This window comes from Gymnoscopelus microlampas, assembly GCF_963454915.1.
Source record: "Gymnoscopelus microlampas genome assembly, chromosome: 6".
NCBI classification, from domain to species: Eukaryota; Metazoa; Chordata; class Actinopteri; order Myctophiformes; family Myctophidae; genus Gymnoscopelus; species Gymnoscopelus microlampas.
Genome location: NC_139943.1, coordinates 47,548,390 through 47,568,635, shown reverse-complemented (window position 1 = coordinate 47,568,635; position 20,246 = coordinate 47,548,390). Strand labels below are relative to the sequence as shown.

The 20,246-nt window shown below is 42.1% G+C and overlaps 1 protein-coding gene across 6 annotated transcripts in view; it reads left to right on the top strand.

The window, feature by feature from the left end:
• lrrk2 (leucine-rich repeat kinase 2) overlaps window positions 1-20,246 on the top strand; it is a 64,497-nt gene that overhangs the window by 2,615 nt on the left and 41,636 nt on the right. For 3 of the 6 annotated variants that reach the window (XM_084059202.1, XM_084059206.1, XM_084059201.1), the window contains exons 3-16: window positions 2,697-2,806; window positions 4,534-4,622; window positions 7,290-7,427; window positions 8,121-8,255; window positions 9,827-9,958; window positions 11,558-11,677; window positions 13,427-13,587; window positions 13,953-14,032; window positions 14,438-14,577; window positions 14,988-15,117; window positions 15,952-16,076; window positions 17,605-17,732; window positions 18,986-19,130; window positions 19,370-19,509. In XM_084059202.1, the coding sequence (XP_083915328.1) occupies window positions 2,697-2,806; window positions 4,534-4,622; window positions 7,290-7,427; window positions 8,121-8,255; window positions 9,827-9,958; window positions 11,558-11,677; window positions 13,427-13,587; window positions 13,953-14,032; window positions 14,438-14,577; window positions 14,988-15,117; window positions 15,952-16,076; window positions 17,605-17,732; window positions 18,986-19,130; window positions 19,370-19,509 (1,773 nt within the window). The remainder of the gene's footprint in view (window positions 1-2,696; window positions 2,807-4,533; window positions 4,623-7,289; window positions 7,428-8,120; window positions 8,256-9,826; window positions 9,959-11,557; window positions 11,678-13,426; window positions 13,588-13,952; window positions 14,033-14,437; window positions 14,578-14,987; window positions 15,118-15,951; window positions 16,077-17,604; window positions 17,733-18,985; window positions 19,131-19,369; window positions 19,510-20,246) is intronic. The other 3 variants (XM_084059205.1, XM_084059204.1, XM_084059203.1) reach the window with 3 other exon arrangements.

Sequence of the window (20,246 nt, the reverse complement as noted above, 5' to 3'; positions counted from 1 at the left end):
CTGTCTGATCTGTGTACCTTTCATGCTCTTATATGAAGTTCTGTGTCAGCATTAACCAAATATGGAGAGTCCAGGCCAGTCTATAATCTCAGTACTATGATCTCATATGCAGGGTACTCCATGTACGGGGATTTGTGGATTTATCTTTTTTTTTTGGAGAACCGCCGATCCAACTGACTTTCCCATTGCCAATCATTCCTTGTGGTTCTTTGCAATATGCACACTGAGTTTGGTCGGGCGGTTCTCAAGATATGTGGGGGAAACATGGACAGACAGACGCTCACAGAGTTTCCTTGCATTTATAGATTTCTACTGTTTAAGTAACATAAATGTGGGCTGTCCCACAATAGAGTTTTGTGTATCGTGTTTCTTTTCTATTTCTTATTATTATTGCCATTGTTTTATCTTACCATAATATTCTGTAAGAGCATCCTGTATGAATACATGCCTTGGAAATATTCCATCTATGTAGTCATACTGCTATGATTGTGAAACACCTGTGCTTTATCTGGTGTGTAGTCCCGTGACTGCTCAATATAGCAGCTTACAGCATGGGTGGTGAGTGAGATAAGAGCTGGACTGAAAGGAAAATGAAATCTGAGCTAAACTGTCATGGATTTACTGTAAACCTCAATCTGTTCAGTTCCTTTGAGCACCAATCCTTTTTCCATTCAAGTTTTGATTGTTTATTTAGGAAAGTTTGGTTTGCACCCACAGTAATTGCAGTAGGTAAAGAAACATGAGATAAACAAATGACATATTCCATACAGACCAGAGAGGAGTCGGTTGTTGTTAATGCAAAAAAAAAAAAAAAAAAAAGTTCTCAAAGCTCCTTGGCATAACTGACACTACCCCATGCCGGAAGATCCAAGTAAAATCCAAGAAAACAAATGTCATTAACAAACATTTTGTCTTCGAGCTGGACTCCCTGACACTCAACATGTGTCAGGGATTTTGTTTTCTGTTGGAGATAGTTTTCAAGGATTTTGTGGGCACGCAACTTCCGGTCAGTCATGTCTAGCGGATATTCCTGGTTTCCTGCTTTCCTGCTTTCCTGCTACCATTATTTCCTCATATGCTAATTGGGGTCCCTGGGTTATGTACCAACTGGTACATAATAGCACTAACACTGTTAGGGGCAGGAGTTGCATTGCATTCCCTGTTAAAACATAATTAATCTTTATAATTTGTATAGACCCTGTTCTACATACATTGTAGCACACAATGCACAATTTACACTGTTCAGAAATACCTCAAAGGCCCTGTTTAGACTGGCAGCCGAAATCCAGCCAAAATCTAATTTCCTGTCCAGATTGGACTCAGATTGTTTTTATGCAGTCTGAACAAGGCTAAGGAATGTAATAAAATGTGTAAAATCAGTTTCCATGTGGTTTTCTGCTGTTCAGACTGCATAAAAACTACTATATGCGACTCCAATCTGGATAGGCCATAAATCTGATTAGGGATGGATGTGGACTGCCAGTCTAAACAGAGCCTAAACACATTGGTGCATAATGCTAATGCCAGGGTTTGAGCTTCATTCATGGTCATTATGATTATGCATGCACTTCATGGTATCACAACACCTCCAAGGCCCTAAAAACAAGGCTCCAAACATCCCAAAACAAACTTGTAAGGCTACTTCTTGGCCTCAATTACAAAGCCCATCTAACCCATGCCCATTTTGCTAGGCTTGGATGGCTTAGGGTTGAGGACAGAGTACAGCAACTTGCTATGGGCCTGGTCTTCAAGATACACCACAACATTGGGATCCCCCTGTATTTGTCAAAATACTTCCAAAATGTTAATCAAGTCCATGATCATAACACCAGAGGCAGCTCCACAAACCATGTTCAACCCAGATTTGGCACAACAAAGGGAATGAACTCTTTCTCATGCTATTCATCTAAAATGTGGAATGCCCTACCAAAAGGAGTAAAGGAGTGTAAAACCCTACTCACTTTCAAAAATGCCCTAAAGATACACCTTCAGGAGGCTGCAATTCAAAAATGGCCCCTGTCCAAGTCCTAACCTACCCCATGTCCTAACCTAACCTACCCCCCCCCCCCCTCTTTCTTTTTTGTACATATTTTTCACCCTTCATACTTCATACCAGTAACCTGTAAACTGATTGTATGACATTCTGTATAGTAGTGTGTATATCTGTCTGTCTCTTATATGTCAACATGATTTGTGTGCATGGGGATCTCATCTTAAACAAGCTACGTGCTTAACTGAGCTATCCAGTTTAGTAGACCTTGTATTGCGAATTTGTACTTCCATGTACTGTTATGTACTGCCATGTACTGTTCTCATGTCTTACTAAATAAAGTACATCAATCAATCAATCAATTCCCTGGGTAGGTTACTGGGTAGACTTATGACACTGACATGGTTGCAGAGCTCAGTGGGCAGACCAACTGACACAGCCAGGGTTTGGGTTAGCCTGTATGCTAAATGTTTGTGCACAAGGTGCTGTAAGACCCCTTCGATAAAAGGGTTGACTAAAGGGCATCGTATTTAATAAATTAGAGTTCATTTAGACTGGATTGAAAGGAGGGCCTAAGGGGAAGAAGGTGCAATGGTCAATTAATTAGGTGCTTTACGCAGTGGAGTGATTGCACCTGTGATGTACGGTTATCCCTGACATTGTATGAACGATAGTTCACAGTGAGTGTGTGTGGTCCTTGCTACAGGTGGGGTGGTCCCTGCTGTGTCGGCTGATTGAGATATGTCCTGCCACTCTGGACGAGTTGACCAGACCACTGGCAGCTGCCAAGGACTGGGATGTTCTGGGAGTTCACCAGTAAGTACAGACAATCGAACCCAGAACCTTATGGTCTAAAGGCAAGTGCTCTACAGACTGAGCTAAGAGGTGCATTGAGGATGCTGTGACCTGCCTGTATACCTCCTCCTTCAGCACTTGGATTCCCCAGGCACCTTTGCCAGGACACTCCATCTGACCCATCCCATGCACAAGTTCCTCAGTGACAGTCGGCACAACCACATCACCCGCACTCACCACTAACACCGGAGCGCCCATACCTGTACACGCTTTGCAACAACAACGACTGCACCAGTCACAACAAGACACAGATGTTAACGGAAACTGATTGGCGGAGGCATACAGTATAACCATAATGTGGTATTTCTCGTTTAACATGTTATCCCGCCTTACCCGGGCAAAACTGACATGCATAGCCAACACTGCTACCAGGATAATTGGTTTTCCCACGCCTAACCTCACAGAACTAAACAACAAAGCCATTGCACACATTTCTCAATATCACAGGACTTCACACACCCACTCAATAGGGCTGTCAACTTTCCTCAGAAATTATATTCGAATATTGGTCTTAAAAATTGGCAGATATTCGAATATATTCGAAAAATATATATATTAATTTAAAAAATAAAATAAAATAATATATATTTTTTTGACAGAAACGGTACAAAAAACAATGTATCGATAATTTTCATATTTGAATATACATATTTTCCCAATATTCGAATAATATTCAAATATCGAATATTCGTTTGACAGCCCTACCACTCAATCACCACCTTACCCTAATACCCAGCTCCGGGCACTGGTATAGATCATTGAGGAAAAGGGCTTCCTTTGGGAAAAGCCTGATACCTGCAGTCAGCCTTCTTAACCACTTGAACCCTAGCATCCCTATTTTGGGGCCAACTTTCCGCAAAAATAGCAGATCTACAAGCTCTCAATCCATCACAACACGTCCGTGATGCATTATGAGCTTGTAGTTCAAAGATATTTAGTATAGAGCGAAAAAAGGGGGCCTAGTATAGAGCCCTTGGGAATCTGGTCAACTAAGTATAGGGTTTTAAATAAGTGTTGCAGACTGCAAACTGAGTTTGTACTGCTGTCTGTCATTTTCTGTTAGTATTGCTAAAAGGAATTTCCCCTTGTGGGACAATAAAGTCTGAATATAATTCTCATCATTCTGACATTCTCACCATACTTAGCATATCAACAAAGCATAGTAAAATGTCTAAGGAGATATTTGGATTTTGAATTGGTTGGTGGTCGCTTTGTGGAAACTGCAAAGTGCTTGGAAGACCTTGACTGTGGACTTTGATTGTGCTTAAGATGTACTCAAATTGGATTTTACAAAATCTTTACACAGCCCTTTTTTTTTAAGATAGATAGATAGATAGATAGATGGGTCTTTAATTTATTGATCCAATAAGGGAAATGTAGTCGCCATGGCAGTTTACAGTAGTCATACAAAAGAAAAGAAAAAGAACAGATAAGAACGCTGCAGGTAAGAAAGATAAGACGCTCAAGAATGCACACTATTCTGAAAGTGAAAGTGGTTACGTCCTTCTGTCAATATGTAACTAATGAGAAGTATTAACAAGAGCTTGTGACCAAGTAAAAAAAGGCATGGGTTTCCGAGGCTAGTGACCAAGTAATAATTACAGTGGGTGCTGAAATGTGACGGGTTTGGACATTTGCAACATTATGTACTTCCAATGAATTTCTGTTTACATGTGTTGTGTCTGCAGACAGATCCTGAAGGTGTTGGCCCAGTACAGTGCAGACTGCAAGGTGACCATGGTTGGACTCAGGGCCCTGGCTCTGCTGCTTACATCAGGTACTGTATACCAATGGTTCTCAACATGGGGTCCTTGTTGTGGTCCTTGAAGGGGTTCCACGGGGTCTCCTGAACTATCTAACTATATAAATGGCGAGCGACTTCCGCACCCTAGGTGCGACACCCCACAGCTCTGTTATCGAATAAACAACGCACCGCCAGACCACATGTCGCCAACTGACTCGCCACGGCGGCCGCGCTGAATTTACGCGTCGCGTAGGGGACCTCTCATTGCTCACTACACCTTTTCCACCGCGCAACATAATTAATTCTACTCACCAAATGTCGGACAAAACGGAAGGGGAGGCAGCTTCGTACCGTTTACCGTGCGCACCACCGACACCGCACGGCGACGGGTTTCGCCGAAACAACACGAGCGGCCGCCATTGCACTCTGCCCATGTCCTCCACAACAGCACACACACAGCTCCTTTGCTTCAACCCCCCCCCCCTTCTTACGTACCTCCTTTGTTCCACCCAGGCCGTTACTTTCACTTCACTCATGTCTCGATCACAATATGTCCGTCCTTCACGTGCAATGTTCATCCCAAACACAAAAACAAACAGCCACCGCCACAGCACAGCACGTTTCCCAGGCTAATGTGGTAAACAAACCTGCCTAGGTTCATGACACCACAGGACTCGACAGTGATGTCATCATTATGCAACCCGGAAGTACAAATACCAAGGATAGGTCAGTGATGTCAGTCGGGTTGCCAAGTTTGCTGCCAGGTTTTAAAAAACAAGCGACAGAAACAAGCAAACCGTGCATGAAAAAAAAAAAAATGCCGAAGGTGTCCGCCATGTTCCAGGGGGGTCCCCGGGGGTCCCAACACTCACAGGGGTCGGCGGACCACTAGGGGGTCCGCGGACCACCAAAGTAACAATCACTATTAACATTTTTTCCAAATTTTCTTTTTTTTTTTTTTTTCCCTTTTTGGACACTTTTACTCCGGCGATTTGGGTACCCCAATATACACGCACCCACGCTGGGCCCCGTGCGCGGCTGGGGTTGAGGGGGGCGTAGCCCCCCGAAACTCTAGTTAGTTAATATAGCATCAGAGTCAGTTTAACCTCTTTAACCTTATGTTATACTTTGGCTATTAAATAATAGCTGATCTACAAGCTCACTGCTATTTTTGAAAAAGTCTAAAAGATCTTGCAAATTGCAAATTTGGAATAATCATCTCTTCTATGGGTCCCTGCCACAAGATGGGGGTCACAGCCAAATAAATCAATTTGGGGATCTTTGAAATGAAAATGTTTGTAGGGACAGTTATGCCTTCACATGGGCAATTGGCATGCATAAGATATGCAATTTTCTTTTAAAGACAATCACCTCTTTTTCACAAGTATTTTGACAAGGAAAAGAGTGCAAAATAATAGATTAATGAAGCAGGTAAAGACAAATAGGTACAGTCCATAACTGGCTATAAACCTCTATTGTAGCTGTTATTACATCTTTTTTGTGCATGTATACAATACATTGTATCAATGGATAATATATCGACTGTAAAAGTCCACTTCTTCTTTGTTGGGAGTGTGGGGTAGGGGGTTACGTAATCTTATCTCAAAAACACTGTTTATATTTGACATGTCTTCGCTCATGAGATGAAGAGGTTATTTCAGGTTTTTACTATAGCATGTACTGTATATATATATCACATCATAAGCAGTTGATGTGGAGTGGCTGAGAATGCAGGAGATTCAATTAAGACCACTGGTCACATGGTGTCCTTCCCGCCGTTATCAGTCAATGGAAGTACAGTATAGGCCGAACAGTACGAGGAGAAAATCTGCAAGGCTGCTACTTCCCAGCCATGACCATGAGGAGCCTTTTGTTTCACATGTTTACGAGTTCAGGATAAAGAGCTTACCTGTTCTGACTGAAAGGTCACGGTGCAATTACATAGTCTTGGAGTTTTATGATTCTATAGAAGACAGACAATGAAAGGATTATCCGCACTCTCTTCAGTTATTTCTACATTTATTTTTTAATAGGTTCACAGCAGCAGCAGTGAACCTATTAACCTAGAGAAACGGACGTGTTTCAGTTTAAAACGCTGAGGAAGGCCGACGTGCCGAAGCGTCCGTTTCTCTAGATGGACTGCTGCTGCTGTGAAGCTATTAAAAAAGAAATTAAGAAATAACTGAAGAGAGTGCGGATAATCCTTTCATTGTATGTATCCTCAAGAATCTGCACCCAGTTAAACTATAAGAGACTATTCCTCAAGACTCCCCTTGAGTAGAGCACGCCTTCTCCTCGCGGTTTTGATAAAGTAGGAGAGTTGCCTTCTATAGAAGACAGTACACATGTTTTCTCCTTTCTTTCACTCTTTTCTCAACTCTTCCTCTTCAATTTAAATCTATTTTAGATTTGAAATGATAGTCGTTAGGTCATAAATTGAAATTAAAATGACATTGATGTGGTGGAATAAATGGAGGACATGAAAACGGCAGTTTTCCTAAAACAGTTGGGATGCAAGATATATTTCAACAAGAATTATATTTTATATAGTTTCATGTGCACATACCTGTACTTATCTGTGCATTAATTAATCGTGTGTGTGTGTGTGTGTGTGTGTGTGTGTGTGTGTGTGTGTGTGTGTGTGTGTGTGTGTGTGTGTGTGTGTGTGTGTGTGTGTGTGTGTGTGTGTGTGTGTTGCAGACAAGCTGCTGCAGTGTCTCCTGGATGAAGAGGAGGAGGATGTGTTTGGGCTGGTGGTGGTGGGGATGAAGACCTTCCCGACCAGTGAGGAGGTGCAGCTCCAAGGCTGCAGCGCCCTGCAGCTTCTCCTGGAGAGAGGTACAATACATACTGTAACCACACAGTCACACTAATACTTGAGCTTGGCGACAGAAATTACATTTTGTTAAGTTGACTAGACCGGCACCGGCCTATTCTGGAACGATGCAGGGTTGGAATTGCATGCCCCACCTGATTATGCAATACCCGTTTTCAGAGTATCCGTTGTACCTGTCTGTCTGTTCATACAGAACACACATAACTCCATATATGGGCATAAAATGGACACAGACAGACGGGTACAACGTGTATTGCATATCTGGGTGGGGCATGCAACTTGGCATTTACAACTTGCATCGTTCCCGACTTGCATCGTCCCTGAGTAGGCCATTGAAAATAACTATAAATGAACACACATATAACACATTCATACTTTACCTGTTTATTTCTCTTGGAAGTGAATGGTAGTGCAACTTCTGTAAAACGTCTATTGGCATTTACATAACCATAACAATCTCACATTTATATAATTATCTACCCTTTTAAGCCTTATTTCATATCCCAACACCTTGCACTCTTTCTGTGAAATGTCTTCAATGCAATGCACACCTCTATAAGGAACTTGTCTGTCTGTCTGTCTGTCTGTCTGTCTGTCTGTCTGTCTGTATGTCTGTCTGTCTGTCTGTCTGTCTGTCTGTCTGTCTATCTATCTGTTGGTCTGTCTGTCTGTCTGTCTGTCATGTCTGTCTTCAGTGAGTGATGAGCACCTGGTGGAGTTTGTGGAGAACCAGGATCACGCTGTAGTCCTGGCAGCCCTGCAGAGATTTCAGGACAGCCCTGACCTGCTCCTCCAGGGCATGAAAGTGCTGCTCCCCCTGGCCAGCCCTGGTAAGGCCATGCGTTGAACCCTGAGCCCATCACAAAAGGCTGAATAATGCTTGTAAAGGAAATGGAGAGAAGTAGGAGTGGAAAAGGGTGATGTGCGTTTTATAATACTGGTTGCTAATGTAATGGATCTACGAGTTGAAGCTCATTCTGCGGTTGCACTTGCTGGAAGTCACTCTGAATCAAATCTGTCTGAAAGTGAAATGACTGGAAAGGAATCGGGCATACAGTAATATGTCTTGGAGGCAAAGGGCTAGAAAAATGTGACTGAGGCATTCAACCCTTAATAATAATAATAATAACTTTATTTGTATAGCATTTTTCAAAACAGGAGTTATAAAGTGCTGAACAGCAATTGGAGCATAAAATATATAAATAAAGTAAAATAAAACAAAGTTTAAAAGCCAATGGCTAAGGGAATAACATAGTTAACACAAGTCCTGACAAGCAAAAAGACACATTTTAGCTAACTAAGAGGAGACCAAAAGAAATACAATTGGCCACCCGAAACGCAGTTTAAGTGCAGACATGTGCACACATCAACAAACAAACAAATACCAACATTACACAAACACAACGCAGCACTGGGCACTTCATAGATGTAAAACATTAGCATTTGCCCGCTCCACAAAAACCTTATGTGGATAAATAAACATTTAAACTATACTGTTGATAATTGTCTAAGGCCACGTCCGGCCAGTGTTAAGTGAGGACGTAGCTGATCTGTGTGTCTTGTTTATGTTTATGTTTAAATGTATGCCCTCAGATTCTGTTTATGCACGCTGCCAGAAGAACGCATAAACTTGGCCTAGTTTAACAGCGATAGGTCACAGGCCATTACATCATTCACCTCATCACGCTTCTAAGAAACAGGCATTCATCACAAAGGCGAACACAAAGCACACTGACTTAACTCCCTCTTTGATCCACATTTATTTCCTTGCCTGCTCTAAGGACACTAGGATACCATCTCTGCACAAATCTGATTATGCTGCAAACCGGGGGGGGGGGGGTTATGTTTTGTATTGAACACAGCATAATCACATTGAAGGTGCTTTCAACATTTCTCCCAAAAAGTATTTTTCTTGTTTTTGGAAAAGGCAACACTGACTGGCTGTAATTGGAAGGCGCATTGCTTTGATTTGATTTATTGTAGGGAAGAACTGTGTTTTGCTGTGAACAACGTTTGTAGACACATCTGAAACATTTGGGAAATTACATTTATTGGTTGCTGGAATTTCTGTGGGGACTACACAAAAAGTGTGGGGAAAACATTACTTTATGTCACACACTGAACATTTACTGTGGAATAATGCCAAACTATTAAGTGTCATAGGCTAGTTGCTGATCACTATCACCACATGTAAAATCTTGACCAAATCTTAAAGTCAACTCATTTTCTTTGTCCAATAAAGGAACGAGAAAATAAAATGTCAAGAACATAATGGAATTAAAAACAATATTTCAAATTTGGTCCAAAAGTAGACCAGCAAAGTAAATATAGCAACAAAAAAAAGTACAAATTCAACGCAAGGGACACAGTCTAAATGAACTCCTTTGTGTTCCTCTCCCAGGCAGTAACGTTGAGGTGCTGATGTCAGGGGGAGCCAGGTGTTACAGCATGCTCATCACTGCCATGGACTCGTTCCCTGAAGTGGAGGACCTCCAGGAGACCGCCTGCTGTCTGTTCCGGAAGTTCATGTCAGGTTAGGATTTATACCTTGGTGGTCCCAATGGTCCTACCAGGGACATTTGTCTGGGTATAGTCACAAAAGATAATTTGGCTCCTCATCCCTGTTGTAAAAAAAAGTTACGAAAAAGAGAATATTACTATTTATTTATGTATCATCTTTGAAATCCCACCCAGCCAGTGTTCTGTTCTGGAATTTTCATGCAGCAGTGGCATGTGGAGTGTCTTTTTGTGGTTGTTACGGAGGTTGTGCTTAATCATTTAGTGATTTTCTTAAAGCAGATGTAGTTCCCTTGTGTCAGTGGCATCATGCCACTTCCCCCAGTCTTGCTTGAATTGATCTTCTTGGTGGTTAAATGGGTAATGTTGTGACAGCGACATACTAGAAATGTCTCCAAAGGAGCCAATGTGATGGTACACTTGTATACTTGGAGGTAATTCACACACTTTTCCTTTGCTCTGTCTCTCTCCACACTGTTTCCACACAGCTTGGGTTCATTTGTGGCTTCCCAACAAATCTCATGGGGGAAGTGGTTCCCATGTGCGGTATATTAAACTAGAATACATCTAAAGGAATCATATTCTATATATTGGTGAATCCTTTCACCCATCTGTCAATTTATCAATCGTTTCATTATTTTACTGTACTTATCCTCTTAAACCCTATATACATTGTTGTACGTCAAAATATCTACAAGTTCACAACACATCACAACGTGACGTATTGTGAGCTTGTAGATCTGCTATTTGTGTTCGCCTATCTTCACCAACTGTTCGCCTATCTTTGCCAAATGTTCTCCTAATAAGACATGCCCTGAATAGGGATACTAAGGACTAATAAGGATGCTGTTGACTTCAGCTCGGCCGTCAACACAATAATTCCTGCAATACTCTAAAAGGAAGCTCAAAGACCTAAGCCTGCACCCAACCATGTGCAGCTGGATATTGGATTTCTGTCAAGCCATCACATGGATCTGAAATATGACATCTGACCCCACTCCCTGTACACACACATGACTGTATGACCACACACGACTGCAATGTCATCATTAAGCACTACACTCATGGGGCTGATCACCAACGCCATTGAGACGGCCTGTAGAGAGACGAGGTCAATACACTGGCACATTGGTGCCAGGGGAATAACCTCGCTCTCAACGCTGGAAAGACTAAGGAAGGAGCTGATCGTGGACTTCAGGAGGCCAGCAAGTGTCATCTTAGTCTTGACAGCTGCACCAAAAGACTGTGGAGTACTTTTTATTTGTCCGCCATCAGCCAGATGAATAAGCACTGAGCTGATATACTGCCCAGACAACATGGCTACTTGCCCGTGGCTACTGTAAACGGACCTATGACAGACTTATGTTTACCTATACTGTTATGCTGTTTTGCACTTGAAGCTATGTATGCCTGCTATCTATGCTGACCGAAGCCATTATTCACTTTCATGTAGTTCTAGATGTTTCTATTATTTTGTATTTTTACATTTTATTTATGTAGTTTCAGATTGAGGTTTGAACACTGAGTTGTAATGTTTATCTCTTTGCTCTTTTATCTTCCTGAGACTGTAGTTGTGGGTGTTGATCCAGGCTGCGTTTGTTTCGTCTTTTCGTAGAGAGTTACTACAACATCCTGGTGCTGAATGGAGTCCAGAGGGTGGCAGTAAGAGCCTGTCAGACGTTCCCTGACAACACCACACTGCAAGCTGCTGCACTGTCCTGTCTGGCTCTGCTAAGTGAGCATACACACACGTACTCATGCACGCGCGGTCGCGCGCGCACACACACACACACACACACACACACACACACGCACACGCACACGCATACACACACACGCATACACACACACACTTCTCACCTAGCGCACCGTACTATAATTTTCTCTGAGTCTATTTCTGAAACACACGCATGCAAACACAGTACATTAGCTTATTACAAGCATGTTCCTAATTAAATCTTATTCTCTCTCACATACAGTACAGTCCACACCACGGACACACAAACAAACACACAATCACTTCCTTTGTAGTACTGACTTACCCACTCAATGTTCATCTAACACAAAATTAAAACGCCACCATGTTACACAAATGTATTAACTGTGCTTTCACATGCGGAAGGGGATATTCACAACATGTAACATACAATGCCACATATTGTCCCCAAGGCAAATTCCGTTGTCATGGGAAGGAAAGAGGAAAGACTGGACACAAACCACTTAAACCCCAGCATCCGTATTCTGGACAAAACTTTTGCAGAAAAATAGTAGATCTACGGGCATACAAGATTGTGTGCTAGTAGATATTATGTGCTAATAGGCTATTTGCAGCTGAGCTATTTAATGTAGAGCGAAAACTGAAAAGTCACTTTTCTGAGGGACTCCGGTCAACCAAGTATAGTATAGATTTTAATTGGTTAACAGGCAAAGAGCCAGGACAACATACAACAAAACCTCTATGTGCTACAATTGTGTGAAGCATTTTGTGATAAGGGGTGGGGCATTCCAACTTTGAGGAGACACATGAACATACCGCTAATCTGTCAAAACATCATCAAACAACAGAAATACAGACTATTTATACAGAGATTATTGTCACAGGACGTCCTGTTGGGGAATTCCTAGAATTCTTTCCTTACAGATATAGAACATGCTCTCAAAGTCAATGGTGATGTGGACAACAGGACACACATTAATGAGTTTGTTAGATGTCCTTATTAGACATTACATTACATTACAGTCATTTAGCAGATGCTTTTATCCAAAGCGACTTACATTAAGTGCATTCAACATAGGTAGGCAAGAAAACTACTAATCACCGGAAGTCTTAAGTGCATTCTCTTCTAAAACAAGCAACTACAGTAAGAGTATACCTAGCGCTAAGGTAAAAGTGCACAGTAACACAGTGGTTCTCAACCTGTGGGTCGGGACCCCAGATGATTTGCTTAATATGCAACATTGTTTTTCTTTTGATACCTCTAAAAAATAAAAAGAGATCATTACTGCATCAAAAGTAACCAACAAACTATGCTATAAAAATGGTCAAACATTGGCCAAATTGTCAAATATTACCTAAGACAGAGGCTAATAAAACTCCTACATTCCAAGTGCTTGTCAGGGTGGGGGGTCCCCAGTTCAAATTTGATTATTTTGGGGGGGTCGCGGCCTGAAAAGGTTGAGAACCACTCCAGTAACACAAACTACTGTACACTTTGCATAGCTGCTGTGCTAAATAGCACAAGAGATAGTTACAACAGAACCACTGTATTGGTAATGGCTACTCATTTTAGCCCTACTAGGGGTGGGGTTCTAAGGATGGAAATGTTGATTGTTCCTGGTGTCCATCCATCCTAAACAAGATATCTTGCAAACTACTGGCAGTAGTTTGATTTCTGTAAACCTTGCTAACAATAGGATGGACACTAGCGTTACACAAAATAGTTTTTCTATGAATTCTATGCTGTGACTTTCTCCTCTCCCACAGCTGAGACCATCGTGCAGAGCAAGGCGGTGGCAGAACGGGGCCTGGAGGATGGCGAGGCAGAGGAGAACCGGGGGAAGGAGGAGGTGGATGACCTGGGTCTGGAGTGGATGGAGGTCTGCTGCACCGCACTGGAGCTCCATGCTGCAGAGCCTCATGTACAGGTCAGTCAGACTAACAGACATCTCTCAGACAGGTTCAGTTTGGGTTTGGTGTGAGCTTAGTTGAGGTTAGTTTAGCCTAGTTTACTAGAGTTTACTTTAGGTAAACTCATCAACGTTCCCAGTCAACGTACCAGGGATTCTCATCTGATGGGACCTGGATTTTCAGGATCCATGTCAGGATCCATGACTACTAACGTTCTTCTTGGTCCATGACCTGTCAGAACATAATGGAATAACGTTGGTTCCCAGCACAACTGTTGAGAAACACTGCTTTACACTAAACAAATCGTGTCAGCTTTCAGCACTGTCCCATTTGACACAACGTTCGGTTTTCTAATCTTCATGAACCTTTTGCTTTCCCCCAGGAAGCCGCGTGTTGGGCGATTCACAGCCTGTTGTTACATGGAGATGGACTGAACCATTCAGCAGAGGAGCAGGAGGAAAGGTATGATTATGATGATATACTTTATTAACCCATTAAAAACGTGTATTCATCTGTGTCATTTTTATATTTCTTTGGATATAAAAAAATAGCAGATATACAAGCTCATCCGTGACGTGCTATGAACTCTGTAAAACGTAAAAAAATATCAGAAATCTGAAAGTTTGCCTATAATGACGTCCAAAATAGGGACATCAGGTTAAAAGTGTCTAACAAACACGTGGAAAAATTAGATTTTAATAGCTAGCGTAATAGAGCAAGATCAAAGAACGCATACGCATCCAAACCCTTTTGAAGGCGAACAAAGATCAAAGGCAAAGAAATAAGGTCTGCACACTGCTCCCTTAAGTGACTTGTCTCATTTAGGCATCCAATGAGGAAACCACTCATTGTCATAATTGAGTTTAGTTGTGATTATGTGTTTGTTCTCAGAACTCCCGTCCACAGACAGCTGATGGCATCCATGTTGCTCCACTCCTCCTCTCCCAGAGTGTTCAGCGCTGCTACCAGTGCCTTATGCACGCTCATCACACACAACCGTGAGAAACGTACTGCACATTAACATGTATTGACACCTGTGAATGTCATGTGGATGTACTTTATGGCCAAGTGGAAGAAAACATGAATAAACAGAATGATGGGGCACAGTATGTATTTGTCCCCTGACCCCTGCTCATACTGTAGGTTCCCTTTCAAACCAGGTATTTTTTAGATTGTCTGCAGTCACAGTAATGACATCTTTTGTATTTTTTTTATTTTTGTCATCACGTGACCTGTGTTGAAAGTTTTGACTCTATGCTGTTTACTGTGTACTGTATATTATAGTATGGGTCTATGGGAACTCTACCTTACTGACGGAGAACTGATAGTATCCGGTCCCACTGTGATAAAACACCCCCATTTGGTGCTCAAAATAATATATTTTATAGATTCACACGTTACTGTTTGTGTACTGTAGGTAAAATGCGTTCTCTGCTGCTGTCCAATGGCCTCCATGTGAACTTGGTGGAGATGATGAAGAGGCATGCCACTTCACTGGAGGTTTCCACCAGTGCCTGCAGACTTCTCCATCTCCTGTTCCAGGGCAGGTGAGGGGTCCACCCAGGCTTTCCTAACATGCTACTCTATGGAGTGGGGTGTGACGTATTGAGAGCAAGGTCTCACCGTCTCATACCAGTATCTGCACCCTATTGCCTATTCTTATGAATGGTTACAATACAAACTATGTGTGAACTCTTGATGTTGATGTTGTAGAGATTAAGACACACTTATCCGTGTTCGTGTCAACTCTGAAGCTCTTTTTGAGTATTAGACAAATAAATCTCACCTGAGGCCCCTATAGGCCGTGGTACTCTCGAGTTTTATGGCAATCTGCCCATTGAGATATCTTCTTTGCAAGTATAAACTTTAGCCTAAGGGCTATGCTAAAGGAAACGACACATCAGCTATATTTAGGTTTAGCTGGAAAATCTTATATTGTATATGAATATCTACACATTCTAATGTATAAACATCTTTAAATTAGCACCCTTTCCATTGGTTAAAGAATTGCAAACCCCCCATAAACATTGTGTTTTTGAAAATAAAATAGAAAAATAAATTTGAAAAAAAGAGAAAGAAATGGGTGGAGGGGGGTGCAATTTTGGCGCTCCCACCAGCAGGTGGCACCCTAGGCATCTGCCTAGTTTGCCTATGCCTAGAATGCCCCTGGGCGGAAGCATTTGAAAATTGTGGGAGCCAACACATCTGTCTCGAGGGACAAGGTGCACAGCTAAATCATGGCAATCCAACCAGTCAGGATCTATTTTTTGGGACCAAAGTGTTGGACAGACAGACTGACATTGTATCCCCACCGCTAGCAGGGCAAGAAAATGCTATATTTGTTCTGTTTGAGGAAACGTGTTCTTGTGTGTCTTATGCAGGACGGCCAGTCTGGATGAGTTGAATATGGCCATGAGTCAAATCCTGAAAGCCATGAAGATCCACAATTTTGAACCAGATCTCCAAATGGAGGCCCTACAGGCCAGTCTCACCTTCCTCTGCCCAGGTGTGTGTGTGTGTGTGTGTGTGTGTGTGTGTGTGTGTGTGTGTGTGTGTGTGTGTGTGTGTGCGTGTGCGTGTGCGTGTGCGCGTGCGTGCGTGCGTGCGTGCGTGCGTGCGTGCGTGCGTGCGTGTGTGACAGAGAGAGTGTGACAGAGAGAGTGTGACAGAGAGAGAGAGACAGAGAGAGAGAGACAGAGAGAGAGAGAGACAGACAGAGAGAGAGAGACAGAGAGAAACAGAGAGAAACAGAGAGACAGAGACAGAGAGAGAGAGAGAAACAGAGAGAGAAACAGAGAGAGAGAAACAGAGAGAGAGACAGAGAGAAACAGAGAGAGAGAGACAGAGAGAAACAGAGAGACAGAGAGAGAGAAAGAGACAGAGAGAGAGAGAGAGAAAGAGACAGAGACAGAGAGAGAGAGAGAGAGAGAGAGAGAGAGAGAAAGAGACAGAGAGAGAGGGTGATACCATCTCCACCCTGCTCTAAAATTAAATGTAATGAGATTAAAATAACTTTATTTATATATAGTACCTTTCGAAAACAAGTTACAAATTGCTTTACAATAACAACAGTAAATATACAATAAAGATCAGAAATTGCATAACTAGTACAACAGTTCATAAATTATGAAATAGATGTGCAATAGAGGTGAGTTTTTAGAAGAGATATGAAAGAGGACACTGAGGTTGCCTGCCTGAGATCCCCAGCCAGTGAGTTCCACAGCCGAGGGGCAAAAAGCCCATTGTGACAAGGCGAGACTTTGGAACCGTCAATAAGGCCCTGCTGGATGATCTCAGGCAGATTGTTTTGGTGCATTCAGATCACCAATAATTAGGACAATATGTAGAATAAGCCTTCTGTAGAGGATATCCTGAATAAACACTTTAATTAGATTGGTTAAATTAGATTTGTGTGTGTGTGCGCGCATGCACACTTACAAAGTAGACTTAAATAGATGGGCCATTATGAATATATCCTTGGCAGGGAGTGTAAACTTCATAAAAATGAAAAATGTTCTGCCCCATTTTTGTATACCTGTTCCATGGTTTGCCAATTTTCATTCCTTTTTTTGCTTCAAATTAGATAAACTAACCTCCTCATTTATATGGGGAGGAAAAGCTATGGGAATCAAAAAAGACTATCTACAAAGACCTAGATCTGACAGTGGACTAGTTGTACCCAATTTGAAGTGTTATCGCCGGTCTGCTAATATTTCTAAATTAGTCTGTTGGGTTCAGAACCCCGAGTTGGATTGGAGCAAAAATGAAGCCAACTTAAACTTGTGCCCCCTGTCTATCTTTATTTATCTTTATTGGCCTTAATCACATCCAGCCTATCTCTCCCAATCGGTATTCCTCTTCTGTTGTGAACTCTTGACAAACATGGTCTCAGTTTAAATCCTTTTTTCGGCCTCTGTGAATTAGGCTCGGACTCAATAGATTAAGGTTGTACTTATTTTATTATAATGATCAGACCATTGTAAGCTTCTTGTGAGCGTATTGATCTCTAGTGATCTTGAACATGTCATTCTCAGACAGGAGTCTGCAGGAACACGGCGGCTCAGTGGCAGACCCGGACACTGTGGACATATCACTGAAGGTCCTGAAGAACCAGTGTGTCGTGGAAGGGGCTCACACTGTCTACCTGGAGGTCCTCAACAGGGTAGGGACTCTACAGAGAACCTCTCACAAACGCCACACCCGGGAAGGGACAGTAAGCAGCAGAATACAGCAGTAGTAGCTGTTGGGGGGTCATCCTTTGCTAGTTTACTGTGACCCCATTTACGCCTGGCATTTAGTGACACTCATCACTTACTTATCCTCAGGGTGTGGCTTGTAATGCATTATACAACAGGTAGTTCCGACCAAGCAATCTGATAGGCTCTCTCTACCCGGGCTCAAACGAGCATGACAGCACACCTAATCATTTGTGCTGCTCAGACACAGTCTCGCAGAGCAGAGCCGGCTAAGTATCTAGGCTAGATACTTAGCATGGGAAGTTTAAATCTGTCATTACAAAATGTGGAATTTCTATCGAATATCTTAATTGCAGGGAGTTTTGTTTCTCTGTGTGTTCAGTTTTGGAAAAGTTCTCTAGTGCACAGCCATCTCAATGTTGGGTCTGTACTGGCTGAGTAAACAGAGACTCAGACTCCATGTATTTCCAGGATAACACAGAGACAACACTCGCAGAAAGGTTGTTATTTTGAGAGCGAAATGCCCCACAATATGAATACATTTGTATACGTTTTATTTTGATGGTAACTGTTGTATAATCGCAATATTACACTCAAGGGTGGCTATACTGTGATTATTGGCACTTCAGTGCTCCGCCTCGTTCCTGACCCCATCATTGTCGTTCCAATAATCACGATAGCGCACACCCTCTCGTGTAATATTGCTGGATTTGGTCGCATCAGTAATAAAGTATAAATGCAATGTGTCTCCAATCCACATACAGTAACAACGTTGCGAAAGAAATATGAACAGATACAACTAGGAAGTACACATAAAGTAAAAATGATAACAGGCTGCTCGGATGTTAAGTTAAACCTGGAGCAGGGGACTTTTAAAATAGTGACTAAAATAGTAACAAATGACTCAGTGAGGAAAGCAGTGAGTATTGTTGTCAACAAGAAAACAAGATCTGCTAAAACAAAAGACACATTCAGAATCAGAAAATGATCTAGGACGTGGCAATACGATGCCTGATATTATGTTTGGAATGTTATGTAATGTAATAAAATTAATTATGTACCTGACAAACACAAATAGAAACGGTGGTTAAAAAAAGAAAAAGAAAAGAAAAAGAAAAAAAGCCAATAGCAAAAGGAAGCCAATTGATCGTGTGTGTGTGTGTGTGTGTGTGTGTGTGTGTGTCTATCTGTCCATGTGTGCATGTGGGTGTGCGTGTAGTTTATCAGCAGTGTGTACATACAGGAGTGTGGTCTGAAAGTGTTGTCTTTTCTGGCGGACTGCTCTGGTGCAGTGGACCTCCTCTGCCAGCAGGGGGCGATAGACACTGTGCTACACACGCTACAGATGTTCCCAAGGGAACGAGGTAGGTACTGTTGGGATATGACGGTACATAGCCCCTCATTATGTGTTCTTATAGTGCAATTATTTATTCTCAATGCTGTTTTTAAGGCCCAGACAATGGTCAACGTAATCCATTCTTAGTCTCAAGGATTGTGTGATTTTGGTAGAATGAACGTCACATTTGTCCCTTACTGTCAGGGCTAACATGATTAATGATTAAGTTACTAGTGGTGACATTACTCACTTCCTGGTGTCCCACAGAGATCCACTACTGGGGCTTGACCCTGCTCTACTACCTCGTGTCCAAGAAGAAGCTGTCCAGAATGATCGTACCAGTTCTGGCCTCAGTTCTGGTCACCTCCCTGGTCCAGTACAAAGAGGACCCGGAGATGCTACTGAAGGTGACCTGGATGTGTGGCTTTGATGTTGATACCATTCTGTCATGGACAATATCTCTCACAATGTGAGGTCGCAGTTCCTCAGTCCATTGTGTATAATACCTCATTATTATAACCTATGTTAGGTATAATGTATTCAAGAGGTGCCGTGATACAGACTTGAATAACTAGCTGTTCCTTTGATCTACAGAGAAATATCAGCAAATGATACATGTGGTGTGCAATTAGATACTATTAGCTGATCTGTTATAACTGTTATCAAACACTTTCCAAAACTTTACATGGAGTACATGGTCTTTTGAAGAAATGCAACCATTTTTTCTTGGCACACACCTGAGAGTGGTCAACATTTCAGTGCAGCATGAAAGAGATACAGTAAATAGCTGTGCCATGCTATATTATGTTTAGACTGAACAGGCACCCAAACAACATATTTTAATGGATAACACAACTGAAATGCTCAAATATCTGAAATTGTATAATCTTTGGTAGCACTCCTGGTCACCAGGTAAGGCTGGTAACCATGGCAATTTGTCCACACCTTTGTACCATTGATATATAAAGATGTAATTTCCTGTTCTTGTGCTAACTTGAAAAAGACGGCAAGGTCGAAACGTCGTTCTGTTGCTGCTGTGAAAAAGTTTGAGCATTTTATAAGTGAGTTGCGAGCCCCCTTTCTTGTTTAACACAACTGAACAGACATCAAATGGTGTGGCACAGATTGCATAGCAAGCATTCAC